At 49.2% G+C, this 23,246-nt stretch overlaps 1 protein-coding gene across 4 annotated transcripts in view; it reads right to left on the bottom strand.

The window, feature by feature from the left end:
- meis1b (Meis homeobox 1 b) overlaps nt 1-23,246 on the bottom strand; it is a 110,549-nt gene that overhangs the window by 36,258 nt on the left and 51,045 nt on the right. For all 4 annotated transcript variants that reach the window (XM_035605845.2, XM_047334926.1, XM_035605846.2 and 1 more), the window contains one exon: nt 7,031-7,176. In XM_035605845.2, the coding sequence (XP_035461738.1) occupies nt 7,031-7,176 (146 nt within the window). The remainder of the gene's footprint in view (nt 1-7,030; nt 7,177-23,246) is intronic.

Below are 23,246 nucleotides of genomic sequence, written 5' to 3' on the forward strand. Positions count from 1 at the left end.
ACTGTTTTTGTCCTTTTGGTATGAATTTTCATTTGCAGACTATACGGCAACTTTATTTTGACTCTTGTGGGACCGACTTGTGTTCGGATTCGAACCCGACCCACTGAAATGTCAAATAAGTTAAAAGAATTCCTTCCATGTACTGTAGCATGGTACTGTAGCCAAGATTCAACCAACATGATGTCCAACCAGAAACAGAGCGTTTGGATGGAAACATTTCAATACTCAACTTGAGAATTTTTTTATATATTTATAGAAGAACTATTTTTAAAAATTCAAAGTATGCAGTGTTTTTCCAAGAATCAGATTCTTGGCAGGACGGAAACCGAACACCACCGAAAGCCAAACTTATGAAATGCATTAAGTTTGGCTGACAGGTCTTAAGTGGGATTCGTAAACCACTTTCTTACAATGGTGAGTGAATCTCTATATTGATTTTAAATGAATAAAAACACATCACAAAACGCAAATCATAGGAGTTTTGTTTTTACTAAATAGCAACAGTCATGCTAGGAACAATGAATCTCAGCATGTGTCACATAGAACTCCAGTACCACTACAATAGTTTTTGCACACACATCTTCCAAGACGCCTACATCTGCCATGTGTCACTCCTTCTTCCCACTACTGTATCCCCACTATCATCTATTCATCCATCCATCCATCATTCCATCCATCAATCAGGAAACAGATGGCCTTTCAGGAGCCCATGTCAGGACTGATGGCTTCCCTCTGCCCTCGCCATACCATTACCCCTCCTCCCTCCTCCCTCCCTCCCTCCACCGACACCCCAAGAACCCCACATAACACACACGCACACACACACACACACACACACACACACACACACACACACACACACACACACACACACACACACACACACACACACACACACACACACACACACACACACACACACACACACTCAGACATGCAGACACACCTCCTGCCTCCTACATCTCCACCAGATGGACCAGAATTACTATCACACACTATCTAGCCTCCTGGAAAAGATGGGTCATCGGCCTCACGGCTTTCAATACACGGACTGAAAAAAAACAACTATGCACCTTTTGAAATGGTCGCAAAGAGCAAGTGTGCGAGTTGAAAGTATGCGGGTCTGTGAGGGTCAGTTCACAAAGAGAAGCCCCCAAAGAGAGCTGTGTGCCTTTGGTCCCTGGGGCCTGTCAAGAGGGATAATTGATGATGTTTTCATTACAAGGTGTGGGGTAATGCGGGGGTTGCACAGTATCAGTGTGTGTGTGTGTGTGTGTGTGTGTGTGTGTGTGTGGTGGGGGGTGGGCAGGTTGACTCAGCTGCCTCCCTTTTGACACCGACCACTCCTTCTCCGATTGGTACGGACAAGTCATTGCTTCCAAATGCCCTCACGCATCAGATACGCGCACACACAAATTTACACACACACACTCGCCCTCAAAACCAGATACACACACGCACGCCAAAACACACCCAGCCCGAAGCCAATTCCATTCCTAGAGATAATGTATCTGAAACCGAATAAAGACGTTGAGAATAGGACTAACTTGTTCTCTTGTTTTCCCCGGCCGCTCTCTCTGTCTCGTCACAGTGTCACGCCAGGCCCTTGGCAGATCCGTCCGCCTGTCTGTCGTCAAGGCCTCTTTGAAATCCTAATGCAGTGGCGCCTAAGATTCTGACTGCCACTTAGATTGAATTAAGACCTAATCGGAGACACCAGGCCACATAGACCACTATATTACTTTACAGTATCAAGATGGACGTCGTGCCTTTGTTGTCGTTTATGAAAAAATGAATGAACACTGAACGAGTCAGCTGATGTTCTCATTTTTTGGAGGCTCCCCTTCCTGGTGACTTCTCAAAGCTATTAACGTGGCATCCCGCTGGCTCCGGAGGTCAACTGGAATTATATTTCAAAAAAAAAACTTAATTTATGCAGTGGATCACCAAGACAAACAATCCAACTGTACTCATGAACAAGTCGAGTCTCTCATCTTGCTGTATCCCTTTCTCGTCCCTGTTCTTTTCCTGATAAATGTACCGGAGTGATAAAAACAAAAAAAAAGTAAGTATGAAGACGGGAAACCGGTAGAGCAACACTCTCACAGGCCTGCGTTGCCGCGGGTGACCAGGGTGCTGACATGTCCAGGCTCCAGCAATAAACAGCCGAAGACTAATGGCATGTGAGGCGATGTCGAACTTTGACCCCTGGCGAACTTTTCCCCCCTCACTTCTGGCCTTTTTCGTCGAGGCTTTTTTTTTTTTACATATCTGGTTTGTGTTCGCTTTCGCCGAGTGGGGGTTTCAGGAGCTGATAGTTTGCGTTGAGCAGACAAAGTGCATTTTTTTTCATATTAATAAATAGCGGCGGCGATAGTCTTGAACAAACAACCTCGTCCCACCTGCAGAAAAGGATTTTTCCAAGTGGCCCTGACAACAGATTTCAGTGTTCCTCTTCCTCTGTTCTGTTTAATCCCAAACCATTTGGATATGAGGGCAAATATCTTGCCCCTAGTTAATAACCAGTGACACTATCCATCAATCCGTCCGTATATCACCTCCCCCCCCACCCGGGGCCCACGACGGCGAGGGCTCCTGGCCTCCTCTGCCGGTGCAGAAATGAATTATATCACTTTTCACACCTGTTTCTGCTCAAAAACCCAGTCGCTCTGCACGCCGCCGTGGAGGAACCGCGCTCCCCCAGCTCGGCTACGTATCGCGTGTGCGAGCGGTTAAATTAGACTCTAATTGTATTAACGGGGGGGATTATGCCTTGCAGTTGGATTTTTTTTATTTATTTTTATACTATCTCTCTCTCTCTGTGCATTTGACTCGTTTTGAGGGCAGAGAGGAGGAGGAGGAGGAGGAGGAGGAGGAGGAGGGGGGGGGAAGCAGCTCATTGAGGGTTTGCGGGTTGGCTTCTTTTATGAGCTGCGATCACGGCTGCCCCTCGTTACACTGAGTCTGTGTACAAATAGGAGGGGAGGAGAGCCAGAATGAGAGAGTGTTAGTGATAATGTGTATGAGAGTGTGTCCCCAGTCTGCCAGGCTAATATAACGATGCTAACACTCTGAGTGCCACCCCCCCCCGCCACCCCCGCGCTCCTCTCTCTCTCTCTCTCTCTACACACACACACACCTACTTCAGTTTAGCAAGGCTACAATCTAAACGGGGGTATGGGTGGTGTGTGTGTGTGTGTGTGTGTGTGTGTGTGTGTGTGTGTAAAAGGGAGGTGGGGGGGGTGAATTCCATCTAATTACTCTATCACATAATTTCACAAATTGCCTTTTCATAGGGGAGTGGAGAGCAGAGCACGGGGCGCGTTGGGGATTTGAGGCCTGAGCTTTCATTTACTACTCATTTCTTGTTAAATTAAACAAGAAAAATACCATTTGTGAGGAGAGGAGGGTGCAGGAGGGTGCGGGGGGTTGGGGGGGGGGGGGGGGGGTAGATTCCAAGTGCACAATAGGAGGGATGGAAGGAAAAAGGAGATTGGGTACCAGCTACTTCCACACGTCAAGGCTCATCTCTTTGGTTTAAACACAAAGCAACGGGGTAGCTCAGCCACTTATCCAATCATTTTCCGATTCCTCAAATTATAATGTTAAAGATATTTATAATAACAATAAAAAGATCAGTCGCACATCCTCAGATCAGCAAGTTTAAACACACGTCAACACTGATGTCAAGCAACTGGAGAAACGCACTTCTCTTCTTCTTCTTCTCATCAAATATCCTATTCCTTCAATGGGCAAGTTGTAATTTGTCACAACATATGTTTAATTAATGAATGTCAAAGGGAAGACAAACATCAAAATTAGACGTCGCCTCCTTCACTTCGGTTCCCCACCAAGTTTACAGCTGCATGTCAAGCTGGCAGCGAGCTGGCGTGGTGTGGCCATTTGTGACGAGCGCTGGAAGAGATAACGCTAATGTTTTGTGGTCGCTCCAAGTCGGAGCAGCCAAATTTCTTCCGACAGGAACTTGTCCCACGAGCGCCGTGGCGGACACGTGAGCTCCTTGGGCGTTGCGGAGAGAAGTCCAGCGAGCTGCGTCGTCTGTCACTCTACCCGTCACACAACAGAGGAGACGTTCTGCTCAGATCCCCTTTCTTAACGTGTTCTTTTTTCTCCATACGAGCTTTGACTCTGACACCGATTGTACTCATAACCGAGGCAAATTGCTACTTTTTCCCTGCTCTTGGTGTTCATGCCCATAACAAACGCCACACTCGCTTCCTTTTCCTGCCGGAATGAGCCATCGGGAATTAACATAATTGATGGATAAGTGAGCAGAGAAGCGGAAATTATTCCAAAACACAACAGCCCAGCCACATGAATGTCATCTACCACCTACACTGCCGGTGCACTGGCGCGGCCTCATTTCGCCACCTACCTTCCCCTTCCGCTTCAGCACAATGGGAACCCCCCCGAGGGTCCAAGTGTGAGGGCGAATAACGGAAAAAAACATACGCCGAGCCGGGTATTGAGACATCTCCCCAAATCGATTCTGTTGGGTTCTGGTTTATTCTGTCCCCCTCGTTTCTGCACCAGCATCAACATTTGGTTTATTTATTGTGCTCGGGGAAAAGAACAGATGCTGACTCCCTTACTCAGGTTTGTGTGCTGCCATGAATATGTGTGTGTGTGTGTGCACATGTGTGCGCATGTGTGCGCATGCATGCATCTGCGTGTGCCTAATTGGCATTGTGTCTATCTCTAAGAGGCCAGACTCGCACCCTCCGTCCCTCTGTGCCACAAAGGCAGTAGATGATGATGATGATGATGATGATGATGATGATGATGCCAGTCAGTTGTCAGTGCTCATGTTTGTACCGGCAGACACGCTGCCGGTGTAAGAGACACTGTAGATGTTGCTGCAGCCGAGCCGCTGTACGCGACGACACCGACACACGGCGATTCAATTGATAGTGACGCCGAAGAAGGATTATCGTAAACGAATGGGACCACTTAAGAGCGTAGTTTCTTTTTTTTCTTTAGTCACTATTGTTAATGCCAGCGTTTCTCAAAATGAATACCACATGAAGACGTCGCTGCGGCTCTCTGTCTGGGTTTCATTTCTGTCTGGCTTCACTGATGAGTATGAAGACACTCTTCTAGCAACCTTCCAGTTTGCTGCGGCTTTCTTCGCGCTTTGTGCCCTAACACAAAACCAAATACGCCATTTCATGCTTATATGAGGAAAATAAGTTTTAGTCCCTTCTCCCTTGGAGATGGAGAAAAAAAAAGTTAATGGATCCTCCTTATCCCCTCCCTCACCTCGTTGCGTTCTCCTCCACTCCTCCCCTCACTCCCTTGACACTCACTTACATCCTTCCCACTTGTTTGAGATCTAACAGCGCTGAAGCCTCCCATAGGCCCAGCTCGTGGTGTAATATGACACAGTAGGTGTGTTGTGTTGCTGTGTGTGTGTGTGTGTGTGTGTGTGTGTGTGTGTGTGTGTGTGCGTGTGTGTTTCAAACGCCTTTCCTCTGTGGCCCCCGAAGGTTTCGGGGGATGTATGGGCGGAGGTCAGGGAGTCGGAGGAGAGGTTAGTGTGTATGTGTGATGATGTGTGTGCAGGGTGATGGAGAGCCGGTGGTTTGTTAAGGAGGTGGAGAGGGGTCAGATGGAAAGGGGAGAGCACAAAGAGAAACAAAAAGTATAAGAGGGATTGTGAGATGTGCTTACACACACACACACACACACACACACACACACACACACACACACACACACACACACACACACACTATACACTCCTGCCCAGAAGCCTCACAAAAGTGTACACAATCAAAAATCAAAAATAAAGTTTCTCCAATTTGCCTTTCCCACTGTTGGCAACAGGAAGACACTGTACAATACATATACCATCAACATCAAAGACAGGCTCCAAATAAAAAAATAAATAAGAGTGGGAGCCGCGCAATATCCATAAGCCAACAACCAAATTACTTTCTCCAGCATTCCCCCGGTTGGCTTGTGCAATTCAAACCAACACCCACTCAGACAAACTCTATATCGTGTTCTCCATAAAACTGCCTGCGCGGGCAGAGTCTGTGTGACGCAAGCCTGGCCGGTGTTAGATTCAAAAAAACAAAATACATACTTCCTAGGAGGTTTGACTCGGTAAATATGTCACTGGGTTAACGCGCCAGCCACGTTACGTCACTGGAATATGTCCTGACGCTTTTTTTTCGAGGCCATTTTCACCGACAAAAGCTTTTCAGCTGCTTTGGCGATCTCTGAATTATTTCCATAACATCCATGGGGTAAGTCGTTTCAGGGAGGAGTTCATCCGCAGTTAAGCCTTAAATTTACGCTAACAGTGTCATTGTCATCAACAAATGACGATTGGAAACACTTATTTGACCGCAAAGGATCATCAATAGGATGTAACATTATTACTATCAAAATACGCTATGTAGTTCAGGATGGAATATGCAAATTACGACAGTATACTTGTTGTTTAACTTAATGTGTTTAGGTATTAAGAGTTGATGGCATAATGCTGGCTGCGATGGGCCTCTATTCAACGCCAGCTACACTTTAACAGTCACATAAGTGTCTTCCAAGTGTCAGAATACTCTTTTTCCCACACTGCGTTCCCCCTCAGACAATTCGCGACGCCGTCAGCTGGTGCTCGCGGCACCGATGTTCCCTGCCACAACTGCGTCAAAAATAAAGCCAAACCACAGGCCTCTGCAGCATCGCAGGCATCTGTTAAATAATGACAGATTTGTTCTCAATAAGGTTCATCTATGTATCTGCGGCGGTCATGGCCAGGGGCGTCTCTCCTCGGCGGCTTCAGCCTTATTCGGTTTCAGCTGACGAGGAGCGAGGGCGCGCGCCGGCTGCCGGCAGATTACACAGGCCTGTTGTCTTTGAAGTGTTCACCGTGGTGTGTATGTACTGCATGCGAGTGTCAGAGTGTGTGTGTGTGTGTGTAGGAAAGTCTGTGGCTGTGGAGCGAAGTTCAGTGTGCACACGTGATATGGACAGAGAACAAATGGCGCTTCATTCGACTCACCGTGAGGTGCTGGAAGAGCCATGCTCTCATGATGTTGGTGGCCACCTTGGGGAAGATCCCTCGCTTCTTGTTGCGCTTCTTCTCCTTATCCGGGTCGTCGTCGTCCCCCGTGCTCGGCGAGGCCACGCTGTTGTCCAGGCCGTCACCTGTCACATGGCGAGAAAACGGGAAGAGACAGCGGAGATCAGACGACGGCGGTTTGTTTACTTCCTGCCTTTCGCCGCGCCTCCCGCCGTTCAAAGGGAATAAATGCGATTGCGAAGGAATTCTGGAGGGCTTTGTATGCACAGATGGAGGGGTATAAAGACACAACAATGGCAAGGAGAGAATGGCTGGAAAACAGCACCTCATAAATGCATTCATTTTTAATACATTTATAAATAACCCTGCCTTTCATTTTTCTCCCCCCGCCACTTGAAAACACGGCGAGCGCTCGCATCTCTCCGCGAGAAAAGAGAGCGAGCGAGCTTGAGGGGAGCACAAAGGACTTGTAAGGTCGCATTTCCCCACTCTCCCATCCGGGCCCGCGCAGAATTGAAAATGACAGAGAGATTTAGTCTTTATTATCCTGAGGGGGAAATAGTTATTGAAGCGTCGCCCCGGCGCATTCTGCCATTTTACCTGAGGTGGAAAGAGTAACATGGCACTACAAAAGGGGAGGATGCGAGGAGTGTGGGGGGGGGGGGGGGGGGGGGGGGGGGGGGGTGTGGAGGCAGGAAATAAAAGGAAAATAGGCGGAAAAAAGAGGGGAGTCAGAGAGGCACAAACAGCGCCAACAAAGATAGCTGCTTTTCATAACAATGGCGTCATGGCTGCTTACAGCAACCTGTAGGGCTTCGATAAGGCTCCATTAAGGCCAGTTAACCTCACCTAGGGGGAACACCGAGACAGATTAGAGTGTTTGAGCGCCGAGAGGAAAAGTCAAAGGAGTGGTGTGCACCGTGGGCCTTTCACTCTGCATTCACGCTCAACGGCGTGAGCCAACACACACACACACACACACACACACACACACACTGCACATATTCAAAACCACCCAATTACTGTACGCATTCTATACAGCTCCGGAGGAGAGAAAGAGGCTCTCCCCATCTGTGGCGGTGAAAAGCCTAATTGTTATTATCATTATTCCAAAAAAAGGCGAGCCACCCTCAATGAAGACGATGATCATAAAAGAAACATGAGACGGGATAAACAAGTGGCACCCTCGCCGCCGCCGCCGCTCTTGACTGCAAGTGAGGGGAAGGAAAGAGAAGAAAATGCTGAAGCTGGCGCACAGAATTGGATCCAGTTATTTATTGATTACACACAAAGCACTTCTAAAGCTCCCAAGTTCTATCCACTGTGGCGGCGGTAGATAACTGCGCTCCAGCCGGGGCCCCCGTGCTCCGCTAACTTGCAGAGGGCGACACCCAGCACCCAGCAAAAAACCTAAGCCCCCCAGATTCATCGATAATTAATGGGGATGTTGGCGCTAATCCGGTTGGAGATTACTTTTTTCCAGCCTGCCACATCAATGGAATAATCATGGGCCAAAAAACCCAGGCCTTTGCTCCCCATTACCTCAGGCAAAAGAATTCCTGAAAGCATGCCTGGAGGGCACCTGAATTATATACACCATTAGGAGAGAGAGGCTCTCAACGATCCATACGAAACAACATTCTTGGCTGTCTAGCTCGCGCTCTCTCTCTCGCTCCCCCTCTCCGACTGCTCTGGCAGAAGGAGATACATATGCACACATATTGAAGGCTTTTTAATGAACCTCGCGTGGAAGTGGAGGGGACGCCACGGCGGGTTGGGGGGGGGGCGGGCGGGCGGGCGGGGAGGGATAAAACAAGAGCTCGCTGTTGGTAGATGGATGGTGCGATGCTGAGGCAAGCAGCAGCCGCTGGCGCATTCATAATTTCACGGATGCGACGTAAAAAGCTGGTGGGGTTGGGGGCAAAAGGTCATAAGTTTGAATTTGGTCATAAGTTTGAATTTGGGCGGAGGCCTCGTCGGTAGGTTCAGGTGTCTTTGACCCAGTCGGGAACCCGTTTCCCTCGATAGATAAGGCCTGAAAGTTGAAATAACATACCTTCAATCATTGGGCACTCCAAAAACACAACGATAATCAATTTATGTAATGTAAAAACCCCCCCGAAAAAGCATCAGGTCAGTTAACGATCAATCAATTAGGGCTGTCAAATAATTGATTCATTGATTCCTTGACTAGCCCTTTTAGCGTTAACACTGCACACACACACACACACAAGTCCATCGCCCCGGCGTCTGGACCTCGCTCCTGTCTGAAAACACACTCGCACGGCGAGCTTGAGTTACATCATTAGCCCGGGACAAACACAGCCCGGGCTTAACATGTGAGTTTTTTCCTGCCTACTGTTCCCCCTCACCGCTCACCGCCACGGTCTCCCCCCCCCCCATCCGTCTCTCTCCCTTCTCCCTCTTCCTCTCGGCCTGGTCGGAAAAGCGGGGTGAGCCCGAGCGCCGAGCCGCGGCCCTGTAATCTAAGACCAGATTTTCATTGGAAGCAAATGCTTTCAATCCATTGTAAAGACCGGCTCATGTTCAGCAAAGCCTACAATAACAAAACCCAGGGGCTCGTCCCGTGCGAGTTGGGGAAAACAGAAGCGAGCGGCCGGAGTATCAGCCCAGGGAGTGAGTGAGAGAGAGAGAGAGAGAGAGAGAGAGAGAGAGAGAGAGAGAGAGGGAGGTAGGGGCGATGAAGCAGGCTCAGGAAGAGGTGAGAAATCGTGAGAAGAAAAAGAAGAGAAGGGAGGATGAGAGAGAAAGCACACAGTGAGTAATAGCAGAGTGTCTTCTCTGGGTGTGCTGCCTGAACCCACTCGCTACCGTTTCATCACACACACACAAACCGACCTTTGATCCTCGAGGCTTCATCTCACTTCATCAGAGGCTTCACTTGTTGGACAGTGCGTTTATTTTGGGTGTTTAGCCTTCATTTCAAACGGGGAAGTATCATTGAGGTGCTCCTCCCTGTCCTGTAATTGAAATGCTGACCTTCCAGTCACACGTCCGCTTTGCCAAGCGCGAAGTCGACGCTGCCTGGGATAACGGTAGCACAGTGACGGTATCAACCATGTTTTAAAGTAGCGGGCTCCAACTGTCGAGTTTGCGGCGAATGAAATGATATGCGCGCAGCGACTACAATCGTTAAACCTCGTAATGATGAGCCAACAGAATATGAAATAACCCCAAAGACCTAATTAATCACAAAACCAAAACGATGCATAATGCGAGGGAACTTGTGTTACATCTAATCTCGTATCAGATCTACTTCGCATCGCTGAATAAAAGAAACGAGCACGCACTGAATAGAGAGAAATTGAGAAAAACTGAAACTCAAAACTATGTGACCCTGATACACCATAACCGAGATCAGGCTTTGAGCCCGAGAGGGAAACCTTCTCAGTATTCCCTCCTTTTCTCTCCCTTTCCCAATACGTCTCGGCAAGTCTGACCTGCAGACACGCACTTTGCCTGGGGGGGGGGGGGGGGGGGGGGGGGGGGGGGGGGGGGAGAGGAGGAGGGGGGCTGGGGAAGGGCTGTCAATTTTATTGGCATTTCCATTTTCGCTGCAATTTGATACCAATCACCTCTGCCAGGTCTGGGGCTAATTTCTGCTTTTCTCTAACCCCAGTGAGCGAGGGGGGACGAGCGGCGGGGGGAGGAAAGAGAGCGAGAGACCGTGGCGGTGAGCGGTGAGGCACGAAAGGTGTTGGTATAGTTGTGTCCGGCAGCCATGTTGGGGAAATGTCAACTGTGTTACCTCGGTTTTGTGTGAGAGGGGGGGGGGGGGGGGGGGAGATTGAAGCCGAGAAGGAGAAGGGGGTTAGAGGTTGGCGAAAGGAGGGTAAGAGGCAATGAAGGGGGAGAAAATAATGGATAGGAGAGCGGAGAGAGACGCGGTGTGGCACGGCGGAGTTAATCGAATGAGAAAAAATGAGGCTCGGAGCAGACAGCCGGGACATCTCCCGTGTAATGCAAATGATTGTGTTCCCCCTCCGTTTTGAAAAGCAAGATACCGTCGGCGACTTTCTTGGAAAATGCGGGGGGGAATCATCGACACGGTGATGTGAAATCTCAGAGGCGAGGGGTTAGTGAGATTTCTCCCTCCAACACAAGGCAAACTGAGCAATGAACGTCGGCAGCTCGCGAGGAGTTGCGTCGGTTGACGCTCACCGAGTGATGCCTGCAGCGCACAGCACAGGGACAGGAGTAGTCAAGTGGCTGAGAGCCAATGCATGGTAAATAATGGGAAATAACCTGAGCCTTAAAAACAATGGGTGTAGGTTTGGTGGCACGCATGTTGACCTTGCAGCTCGAGCATTGGGTTGCGGTCCGGATTGCTCGTACGCTGGAACGGTCAGAAAAAAAAACCTCTGACGCGCAAACAGCGATTTCAAATTCATCCGCGTTAACGTTAACGTTAACGAGGCCTCAGTGGCAACGCGCACACACACACAGTTCGTGCTTCAGCCAAGGAGCTCCTTGAGTTCAGTTAGTGACAGCCAGGCGGTGGCCCACTGTCTTGCTCAGTCGAGCAGTGGGTTATCTCGCCAGCCAGTAAAGCTAATCAGTCTATGAAGCAATCAGGTCAGTCAGCCAGCGAGTGAGTAAGTCCGTCAGTCATAAAAACAACCTTGTCAGTCAGCCTGTTGGCCGGTCAGTCAATCAGCCATTCGCTCAGACGGCCGGCGAGCCGCCCAGGCGGCCAGCGCAAGCCGCTCGGGCCAGTGAATCAGCCGGTCGCTCTCCATACGCGGGCGGCCGGGCTCATTAAGGGGCATCGGCAGGCGGTAACCCAGGGCTGCTAAACATACAGCGTGGGGCGGCTAAGCCAGCAAGCTCCAGTTTCCCCCACGAGGAGAAGCCACGGGCGAAAAACTCCGGGCCTGGCCCCGCTGATCGGCCATGACAACGTCTTTGCAACTAGTTAGAGGAGGGGCTGGGAGGGAGGGAGGGAGGGAGGGAGGGATGGGAGGGGAATCAATGCAGGGCGGTGGGGGCGCATGTTCGTGTGTGAAGGATGCATGCATGCATGCATGGATGTGCATTCGGCTGTGTGTGTGTGTGTGTGTGTCTGTGTGTGTCTGTGTGTGTGTGTGTGTGTGTGTGTCTATCTCAGTCTTTTTTTATGCATCTGTTTCCAGCCACAGTAGCCCTGAATGTCGTGTGTCCGTGTGTGTGCGTGCTTGTGTGTGTGTGTGTGTGTGTGTGTGTGTGTGTGTGTGTGTGTGTGTGTGTGTGTGTGTGTGTGTGTGTGTGTCAATTAGGGAGCAGGCCAGTGACTGGAAGGAGCCAGGGGCAGTTGAAATGCCCCGGGGCCAACCAAGGGAAGGAATATTTTATCAGTCCCCTCACACGCTGTATACACAAATACACACTTGCGCGCTCACACACACACACACACACACACACACACACACACACACACACACACACACACACACACACACACACACACACACACACACACACACACACACACACACACACACACACACACACACACACACACACACACACACACACACACACACACACAGTGCGAGCAAACGGATAATGACGTAAAAACTAGGTTAGCTTCCTTCATGCATTTCCACAAGCATCGTTAGCATGAGCTAAACAGACACTCGCTTCTATGCTCATTCAGCTTCGATGGCTTTTATTTGAGCATTTCCTCCACTTCGTGTTTCTCTCTTGCCCCCCCCCCCCACTCCTTCCTATACTTCATCACTTTCCTCTGCCCCTCTTCTTTCTCCATGTCTGTTGGAGTGATGGGATGGAGGATACTTGCACAGTGTTGGGGGATGTAAGAATGTGGCCTTTGTTGTCTGTCTTCACTGTAGGTTTGAAGTTTTCCTTCTTTGTAAAAAGGTATTTCACAAATTGAATGAGGTTAAATTTTTAAAGTAATCCGGGTTGTTTAATAGCCTTAGTCTTGACGATTTCATTCTACCTCTTCAACAAGTGAGTGATAATGATGCTTCCTCTATTCCGTCCCCCCCCCCACCCCGTCTTCATCACTCCTCGACATCCCCCTGTCTCAAGGCATACCCTGACATTATCAAGGGGTATCTGGGCTAATCTGTTATGATCTGATTATGAACCACATCTTGGCGCGAGGCTGAGATTGGTGACTACCTGCCCCCCCCCCCCCTCCACACGGGGACATGTGCCATTCGGAAGGTGTCAGCCATTTTTCTGCTGCCTGGCAAATTAACAGCCACAGAGTCAGCAGTCAGTCATCTGCAAGCGGCGATCGACTCAGACAAGTTGCTCCGAGCAGGAGAATTATGACATTTAGCTTTCTAATATTTTTTCTTCTTCTTCTTCTTCTTCTTCTTCTGCCGAGGTCATGAAGAAGGGTTATGAATATTAGCTTTGTGCCAGATGTCATGAGTGGGATCCAGCGTGGGGAATCGTTCACATGTGGCTAAACGCTCTTGGAGGTCACTGTGAGATGTTTTTGCGAGGTTTTATAGGCCGTGGATGAACTGAGAGGGAGAAGAGGTGGGGACGGGTCTTTTTTTGAGTTTATGACAGTGCATTTAGTCTGAGGGCTATTCGTTGCAAGAGAGAGAGAGAGTGTGTGTGTGTGTGTGTGTGTGTGTGTGTGTGTGTGTGTTTCACAGTGAGTGCGAGTGACCTAGAGCTGATCCCTCATGGGCCACTCCTAGAGTTTCACACCCCAGAAAGCTCACATGACCCTGGGTTGGCTGCCCAGGCAAGTCCCAGGCCTCAGGGGCCTGCTATCCTGTTCCACATGGGATACACACATCTCATATTGGCAGGGCGAGAAATTCATACACATACACTCACTCAAAACAGGCTCCTCATAACACAAACGCACGTGCTTGAGGTACATTTACCAAAGTGCTCTCCTTCACACTATTTTTCTCTCTTGCACTCGCACACAAACACCGACAAGCACGCACACACGTACACATACGTTACATTCCCAGAAATCCTCAGAGGGGTAAAGAAGGGCTGGCAGGGGGGAGGGGGGGAGGGAGGGAGGGAGGGAGGGAGAAAAGTGGCGTTTATTGTATTCAGGCCATTCATAAGCTCTAGACCTGGGGAGGGGGAGTACAGGGGAGGGGGTTTCGGGCAGTGGGGGGTCCCCTTTGCTTGGCTCTGGAGGCCCCTCCCATCTCCAAATAGTCTGAACATGCAGGAATTCCTCGCAACGCAATTCCCCAAGTAGGGGCACATTTTCCAAAGTGACTCTCCCTTTACCCCGGCCGCCGCACACAGGCACGCTTACCTAGGATCTTCCATAAGGTAGCTTTTCAATAATGGCTACCCAAGTATTCTAAAGCAACACACACACACACACACACACACACACACACACACAAACACACACACACCCTTACTTAAATACAAAACACTCTCTGTGACCAATGCTGCTTCGCCTCCCTTTTATTCCACAGGAGGAGGAGAGAGAGCGAGAGAGAGAAATCCCCTCGACTATTCCGCGGATAATGACATGCGCTGTCGACAAAACAATATGGCTAGTCTAGACTTCCCTTCCTGCCTTTGCCAGGGAGACACTCGATCTACGCTATTTTCCTGATCTTCGCTCAAAACCCCAGCCGGTGCATTTGGGTGACATCACTCTGAAACGCACATCGGTAGCAACGTAATGAGATGAAAAAATAAATTGATTAGTAGACGGAGCGAGTTGTCATTATTAATAAAAAGGAGAAAAAAAAGAAGAAAAAAAACGGGGTCTTGCCAGGTAAAGAATCAGGGGAGAGCTATAAGTAATTGCTTCCTGTAATCAAAGACAATTCCATCGGAGTAATTACAGTAAATAACGAGTGCTTTGCAATAACAAAGCTGGTTACTCTGAACGATGACAGTTCTGTGGATCGGCGCTGACAGATTCAATAATGACGGTGGCGGCTGAGTCATTTACGAGGGCGATTTGTAATTAAGGCACACGGGAGACTTCTTGTTGTGAGAATTTGAGCCAAGTTTTTGGAGCAATTATTTCAGTTGTGGTGATTCCGAACGGGGAGGAGATCAGGAAGCCAGACACAGGGCAGGTGTTTGACGACCCCCCCCCCCCCCCCACCAAAAAAAACACACTTATGAGTTAATTAAAAGTGTTTGATAAAAAAAAACCTGTGGCTTCCGTCGGAGATGTCCGGGGGCGTTGTTGTTGGTATTCGTATTGAATATTGTCATTGTTGGCATGCATTTGATGTCCCCAGCTACTCAAGTGGGTTTTCATTGTTTTATATGGTTGTAAATTGGATATATTTTCATTTTTGGACGAGCAAACAAGCGATCTGAAGAGTATTTTCTCGCAGTTTTGTGCCAATTTTTCTTCGAGGACATGATTAACCTTTTATGAAATATAAAAATATCAGACCTGCGTTAATGTTCTTTTTCTCCGAGAAGGTGTTCATGTGCGGCTGGGGCCCATCCGCTCTTGTCTGTAAGGGGGGGTTGGGGGCTGGGGGATGGGGGCTGGGGGCTGGGGGTGGCGGGGGGTCAGGCCTGTTGACATAGCCATAGGTGATGGCAAAAATGTCAGTGTAAATGTGACTGCTCCCTCTGTGCCATTTTCCCCCGCGAAGGGTCATCTCCACAGGCCCGCCTGACACGCTGGAAACCGCCTGGAGCGCGGGGCACCGACACGACATTAAACTGCAGTGCGCCTCCACGCGCGCAAACACGCGCGTACAAGCGGCGGCCTTTTTTATTCCCACTTCCAGATCAGTCCGGCGAGAAAGAGGCCCGACGGTACAAGGTAAAAATGAAAGTGTAGGGCGATGAATTCACCCTTTCATGTCGAGCACTTTTGCTGTGTAACTATTGATTTTCTTCCCCCTCTTGCCTTTGTGTTGCCCTTTCCTTTTTTTTTTCTCTAAACCTGGGGATGGAAGGTTCAAACGGGAGCCCTTGTGAGGGGGGCCCTCGGATTCTTTGGCTCAGTGAAGGGGAGTCCTTGCACACACGCAAACACAAACCCCCCCCACATAATATGGTTCCTGAAATGATGGCAAGATTCCTGAAATCGTGCCTCTTCTGCTGCCTCCTCACTCTCCACCGTCAATCTCGGTGTTTTGCTTCTCCTCGGGGTTGGCTTTTGACACCTCCGACTCGCCAGGCCTCATTCAAACTCGGCACACAACAAACGCACAGGGAGGGAGAGAGTCAAATGGACTATGGAAGAAGCGGGCAAATGGGGGGGGGGATGGGATGGTAGAGAGGACAAGGACCATAACAAAAGCTAAGAGCACTTAACAACACAATGGCGCGGCGGTCCTTTCCAAAAGTCAGCTGATGTGCTGAAGGGCGTTCCAGAAGTCCTTCAGTGGAGATGTGGGACAAAGACAGGGAACCTTCGGCGAGGCTGAAGGAAAAAACATCCTGCCTTAACTTTGTTGTGGACAAAGCTTGAGCGAAAATATGTTCTCAACAAGAGACAAACTAGCTATGCCCATGGACGCCCTTCGATGAAAATATCCTTTTCAGTTCACTGCAACTGACCGTGAGTACATGCCGAGAAACTCCCCACTCAACTGCAGGATGAAGGCAGCGTGTGTTTTTTGAAGCCGACTCAAAATCCACCGAAAAATCCGTGCACGCGGCCTGTGCGTCTTTTCCGCAATGAGCTACATTTAGTGGAATTACAGTGGTCCGTATCTCGCGGCACTAACTTGTTTTACTTCTACCAAAACTATCAAAAGCACCGGTTTAATTAACTGAAGTGGAAGTGTATCATTTCAGTGCCTGCACTCCGAATGTTTGGTCTGTAATCACCTCTTCGTGTTTGGGCTGCAGATCCATTAACCAAACTAAAGTTTCCCCGAGCTTATTTTTTTTCAGCATGTGCAGCTCTTGTCTGTGTGCACTTTTTTCTTCTTCTTCTTTTCCACACGGTAACTATATCTGAATGGCACAGCCCCCTGATAAACACTTAGAACGCACGAGGATTTTCCCACTCGCGCTAACCTACAGTATCAGCAGCAGCCAAACTGCAGCATGTAGTTAGATAATACAGGCACGCAAACCCTGCGGTGGCACCGGCTAATAATAGCGCATATTATTTTGGGGGGAATAACAGAGTGTTTTAGTATTAGGATGGGGGGGGGGGGTATAATAAGGTCTGCAACCCACGAGCTCGGGTTACTGAAGGGGTGGCTAGGAAAACAGGATAAGCCATTATCTCTGCGACAACCTACTCCCGTTTAAATACCTTTGCTTGTCGAGGTTGTTGCATTTGTGTTTCATGGTTTCAGCTGCTTTTTTGTTATTGGGTAAGAACTCATGTTTCAAGAGCAAGATATCCGCACACGCTCCTCTGTTTCACAAGCCATAGCATTGAGTTAACCTCGTCGTTTCTTCCTCCAAAGTAGCCCCTGCGCCCCCCGTCCCCCCGCCTTGTCAATGTGTCTTTATGGGCACAGGATGCGGTGTAAGCGGGGATGTGGGGGATTTGTAGTCCTATCAGCCTCCCCATGTACGCAAAACCTGATAAGGCTATCGGGACAGGGGCGAAGGGAAGAGGAAGTGAGTGGGTTTACAGCGAGCCCACTTCCTGTGGAGCATGGGCCCATGTGGACGGCAGCGATATGCCCCCCGTGGACACCGGTGCTCTCTCCACACAATCCCACCGAGTCACTTCCTGAGAAAAGGCCGCCCTCTGCGGGGGTGACTTCCTGTAAGAGTATGACCTCTCTGCCGCTTAAGAGAATCTCAGTGGAACAAAAGACCTGGGTCTGCCCGAGGGAGCAAGTGTGCACAATATGCATATATCGGTATTGGAGCGCTGTGTGTGTGTGTGTGTGTGTGTGTGTGTGTTTAACACTGCAACTGAGGCCTTTACTCCAAAAGGTTATCACTTGTGAGAATCTCGCCCTCAGTCCCTGCTCATCTCTTTGAGTTTCACTAGCTCGGAGCGCGGAGGGACGATCAGGTTACATCCGCATGTGTGTGTCCACGAGTGTGTGTGTACCGCAAGCGACGCACAAAGCAAACGCCAACGCTGCCCTCCAGCCCACCCTGCTGCTTTTGTGTTTGCCTGCAGGTATTTGTTACCCACACATCTCTACCCTCTCCCTCTAAACTTTTAGAAAACGCTCGCCGAGGTCTTTATCTCTCCGTTAAATCCCTAAAGCAGGTATCCATGTCAAAAGGACCAAGGGGAGGAGGCCTCGGGGGGCAGCATGTTTGGCCTGGGTCAGCCCCGGGTCAAGCTCTGGCCCGGTCGACATACTTCACCTCCAACCTGCTGCGTCCCAGGTTACCTGGGCCCAAGACACACAACCAGCCTAAACTTTGGTATTTCACGCCTTGACGCTTTAAAATGACGCTATCGCCTAAATTGCAACAGAAACTTGAGCAGGTGGCTGCCCAGCGTCACCGCAGCAACACAAATGGCTGTGAATTTGCGGCAGGGGTCAAATCTGTGACTGATTCGTACATTTTTTCGCATTCCCAAGAGGTCCGACATTGTTCAGTCTTTCGCATTTAAATGAGCGAACACCTGCGTAGAAACCGGGTCAGTTGCATGGGTCATATCGGGGTTATGAAATACTGTACGCCGGGGCAAAGTCTTAAGTGGCGTCGACCCACATTCAGTGATGAAGAAAATCCTCAGGGATGCAGGTTCTTGACCAAAAGAAATGGCGCTTCTGCTGGTGTTTCCCTGGCATGAAATTGGCTTTGTGTGGGTGTCGTTAGGAGAGGCGGCTGGTAAATTCTCCCGTTCTTTTGTTAGAAAAGAGGAGGGGGGGGGGGGCTCCATGCATAATGGTCTTAGCCAGGGAGGTCTGGAACTGTGTCCATAAATTGAATTATTTCAATTTGAGAGCGAGCGAGAGAGAGAGAGAGAGATATAGAGAGAGAGAGAGTGTGTGTTGCATTTACATGTGAACATATGCATGTTGTGTGTTGATGGGGGCTCACGTTTTCAAATGAGAATATATAACCCAAGTTGCAGGAGATTACAGAAGAGGCCAAATGTTACCTTGCAGGCGGAAGCTATAATGCACATAAAAGAATAAAACTAAAAATAGGCTGCTGGTTGACGCCGCTATCACGGCAACAACAATTTCCTGTCTGAAAATTACAGTTTCGCTTTGACATCCTCTTCCCTTGTCACGAAAAAAGAAAGGACACACCACGCGAAATAAAAAAACAAAATGTGTGACTTTTGAAAACTGTGTGTTCAGTAATTGCATTTTTTTTCTTCCATGATTCTACTCTTTTCTCAAATGCTTCCCTTTGGAAATAAAACTCTCCGGTCACATGTACGCGAGATGAACAGACCGCAGAGCATCGCATAGCGCTGAAACCCCCCGATACTGTACGCGTGTGCGTGTGTGTGCGTGTGCGTGTGTGTGTGTGTGTGTGTGTGTGTGTGTGTGTGTGTGTGTGTGTTGGGGCGGGGGCGGGGGCGGGGTGAAAAATATTCCTGACACAATATAATCGGCAGGGGACCATATGGCAAACTGGCAGCAAGCTATTTATCCTTATCCTCTTTGGGGGCTAAAATTAGCACTTCGCTGTTTGTAGCTTTAAGCTGGACTCCGACCACTGCGATAGGGGCTAATAATAAAGAAAAGAAAAGAGAGGCAGCCCAGCTGGCAGAGCTGTCCTCCTCCTCCTCCTCCTCCTCCTCCTCCTCCTCCTCCTCATTCTGTTCCCAACCTTTTCATTCTCTTATAGTAACTTTTCAGTCCAGCTCCGTCCGTTCGTCTCCTCTCCCTCGTTTCAAATATCTCCACGAAGAAATATACAAAACCCGACTGTACCGCCAGGTCCGCGTTGGGGTCAAATCATGTTAATCTTAAAAAAAAAAAAAAAAAAAAAAAGCATTAGGAATAGCATTAATAGCGTTGAATTACTGCTCGAGTCAGGTTTCACTATAAGACCATGTGTCAGGAAAGCCAGGATTTCCTGAACATGGACCCCCTTGGCCAGCTTAGGAGCAAAGGATGATGGGGGCTAATCTCTTTATCAAAAGCCTAAATAAACGTTGGTGCTCTGTGCATGTGTGTGTGTGTGTGTGTGTGTGTGTGAGAGAGTTGCTTATTTGTGTGTGTGTTCTTGTGTGCGCCAAGGGGCCAAACAATGCAGAACAAAGTGCTAATACCCTGTCTCTTTGCTCTTCCCCCTCCCCCCTCCACTCCTGCTCTCTCCTTCCTCTCATTCTCCCACCGACGCAGAGTGAATGCACAAACTATACAGCGGCTCCTCTTTCACAGGTAGACGTCTCAAATGAATACTCTCATCACAACATTTGTCCAACGCAAACAGTAGGAGAAAGGGGGCCAGCGATAAGGGCTCATTTGGTCTTCAAACCGTCCACGGGCGGAGGTGACATCGCGGGTTTTTGCCCCGAAAAAAGTTGCCATCCATCCGATCAGAAGGCCTCCGGGGCCCGGAGCTCGGCTCCTCTTCAGTGGCGAGAAGAAGCGAGCCGATGGAGGGAAGAGAGAGGATTTGAGGGGTTGTTTTATCAGCCAGATGTGACGCGTTGTGACACATCAGTGATGAGTCGCTGTGATGTCACTGTCACATTCCCTATGAACCTACACCGGCCACGGTTAAGAGCCGGGGCATTTCCTGTCTGTGGGAGCGCGTGTGTGTGTGTGTGTGTGTGCGTGTGCGCGCGTGTGTGTGTGTGTGTGTACGGTACTGTGCCATTTGGAGCTGAAGTGAAAACAAGACAAAATAAAGAGCGGCTGGTGACAAATTTGGAATTTGCCAAAATTTCTGCACTTGTGACGAGTTTCCCATGACAATGACGCGCACAAACAATGTGAACGAGGACGCCTCAGTCTTTTCAGCCGCGTTCGTTCGCATGACAAGTGCGCTGACGCGTTTCAACTTGTTTTTCATTTGCGACAAAATCAAAGAAGCGACCGTATTTTGTTCCAAAAGGAGATATCCAGTAATTTGACCAAAGTGGCATCTTCCTCTCGGGGACATGATTACACGAGAATGGTGCAAATTATGGTGCATCATGCACCAGAAATAAACCCTGAATGGAGTCCTGGGCCGACACTTGTCAAACACGAATCCCGAACGTCGACGACAATATATCTTCACGTTTAAATGAAAAATGATCTGCCTTTTAAAGTATTTCTCTGATCCTAATTTTCATTTTCTGCACACAGACGGGGGGAAGAGGAGATAAGAAAAAATAACTAGTCTTTGCCAGGTTTACACATTCAACTTCTCTTGTCATAATCTCCCCACCGCCGACACACACGAGACCTCTACGAGGCAAAAAGTGAGTGTAAATAGTATCTTTTAGCAAACACCAGTAATTAGATATAGGCATTTGGCATTCACGCCAGTCGCAAATTAAAGAAGAGCGTTTCCTGTAAACAGAGAGCGAGAATGTGTCTACATCATTAGCGTGCCACAATTATAACATGGGAGCTAAAGATACACTCCCATCGTGCTTGAACTCCCTCGCTGGAGCAAATGAAGTAGAACCCCGTCTTCAAATGAACGGCTGGCGTAGCGGCTGTTGTACTCTTTTCTTGGAGCGGCACCAAACTCCACGATGTGATCCCGAGCGCATTTACGGGTAAAATAGGGGAGACAAAAAAAGGCGAATAAAAAAGACATAAATGATTAGCAAAAGTTTGCATTTGAGATCAACACGCACACCCTGAGCGAACACAAAGACCGAGACGAGGCGTGAAGAAAAAAGGAGAGAGGAGGAGAGGAAAGGAGGGAGAGGGATGCTATTTCGTGTGCACACATGTCACGAATGAATATGTATTTCATGTAAATTGTGCACACAAGGCATATTGTAATGGCCCGAGCGAGACTTTGCATTTCTTTGGTCATGCAAACATGCCCACATGTAACCAACAGTCCGAGAGAGAGAGAGAGAGAGAGAGAGAGAGAGGCTGAATGAATGCAAGAGGAGATTTCAAAGTAACAGAAAGATCGAGCCTTCAAAATGTGCGTGGCGTTCGGTTGAATATCATTAGAGAAAGTAAAAAAAAAAAAAACATGGGCGAAGTGCAAGACAAGAGACAGAGGCGTAAAAGGCTAGGTGAGAAAATGAAGACATCGAAACACTCTGTACAAATATGAGGCTCACGTAACGATGTGTAAACACGCCCGGCGCGTAAATCCCAAAGTCAAACAGCCGATACCTTATCAGACTGTTTTATGGCCGTTATCTTCTCCCAGGCGAGGTGTTAACCCACGACGATAAACCGAATGCGACGAGGAATCGTTTTCACGTGTGAAAAGGTGAGCAGAGAGGAGAGGAGACGGAGTAGGAAGTCACTTTGTTTACTTGCATCCCTGACTCTTCCTCCCACGCGACCCCCGGCGGCCCCGGTGACACCGGCCTTAATCCTAAAAGCAAACTGGCCCCCTCGCTGTGGGAACCTGATACAATTTCCTCTTTTCCTACGCTTCAAGAGGGGAGCCAACTCAGGCCACTCGGAGTTCGCTTATTGCCCGCGGGGCAATAAAAGGCCACGGAGGGGCTATCGCTTGACAGGCCAGTCGCTCTGCGTGTTTGTTCGACGCGTTCTTTGGACGTCCCGCGACCGAGAGGCGAGCTCGTAAAGATCTCAGCGAAAATCTGGCAGCGGGAGGGAGGGAGGGAGGTCGTGATTGGACAGCGAGAGGGCCCAAGCATCCATTTTCCCAGGTAACCGCAGATAATAATGTTTGAGATGCAGTAAATCCAGCCGAGGCTGAACAAACACTGCTACCGGCGACGCCGGGTTGTTGCGGCGATGTTTTCTCAAGGCCTTTCTGAGATGCATTTACCCTTTAGGGCCTTTCACATATTGATTTTCCTAAACAGCATGTGAACAGAAAGTCAAGGGGCCGTGCTCTCGCGACCCCCGGATTGACCATCCTCAAATTGTTTCGTCATTTAAACACACGCATGCATACACTCTAACTTTAACCCCCCGAGCTCGAGGTGGCCCTGCCGCGACTCGCTCACCCCTGAACTGCCCGGAGACGATGCGATAAAGATAAAGTGCCGTTCGCAAGCAGGCGGCGCACAATATGCCTCAATAGACTCCCAAACAACACTCAGCAGCACTTAACACACTCATCGTGGGATAACTGTTCGGTCTCGCTCTCTATTGTCGACTCACTGGGATTCTCCGACACACACACACACACACACACACACACACACACGTAAAGAGAGACAGAGAGAGAGAGAGACTCCTCC

The sequence above is a fragment of the Scophthalmus maximus genome, chromosome 10, assembly GCF_022379125.1.
Source record: "Scophthalmus maximus strain ysfricsl-2021 chromosome 10, ASM2237912v1, whole genome shotgun sequence".
Lineage (NCBI taxonomy): Eukaryota > Metazoa > Chordata > Actinopteri > Pleuronectiformes > Scophthalmidae > Scophthalmus > Scophthalmus maximus.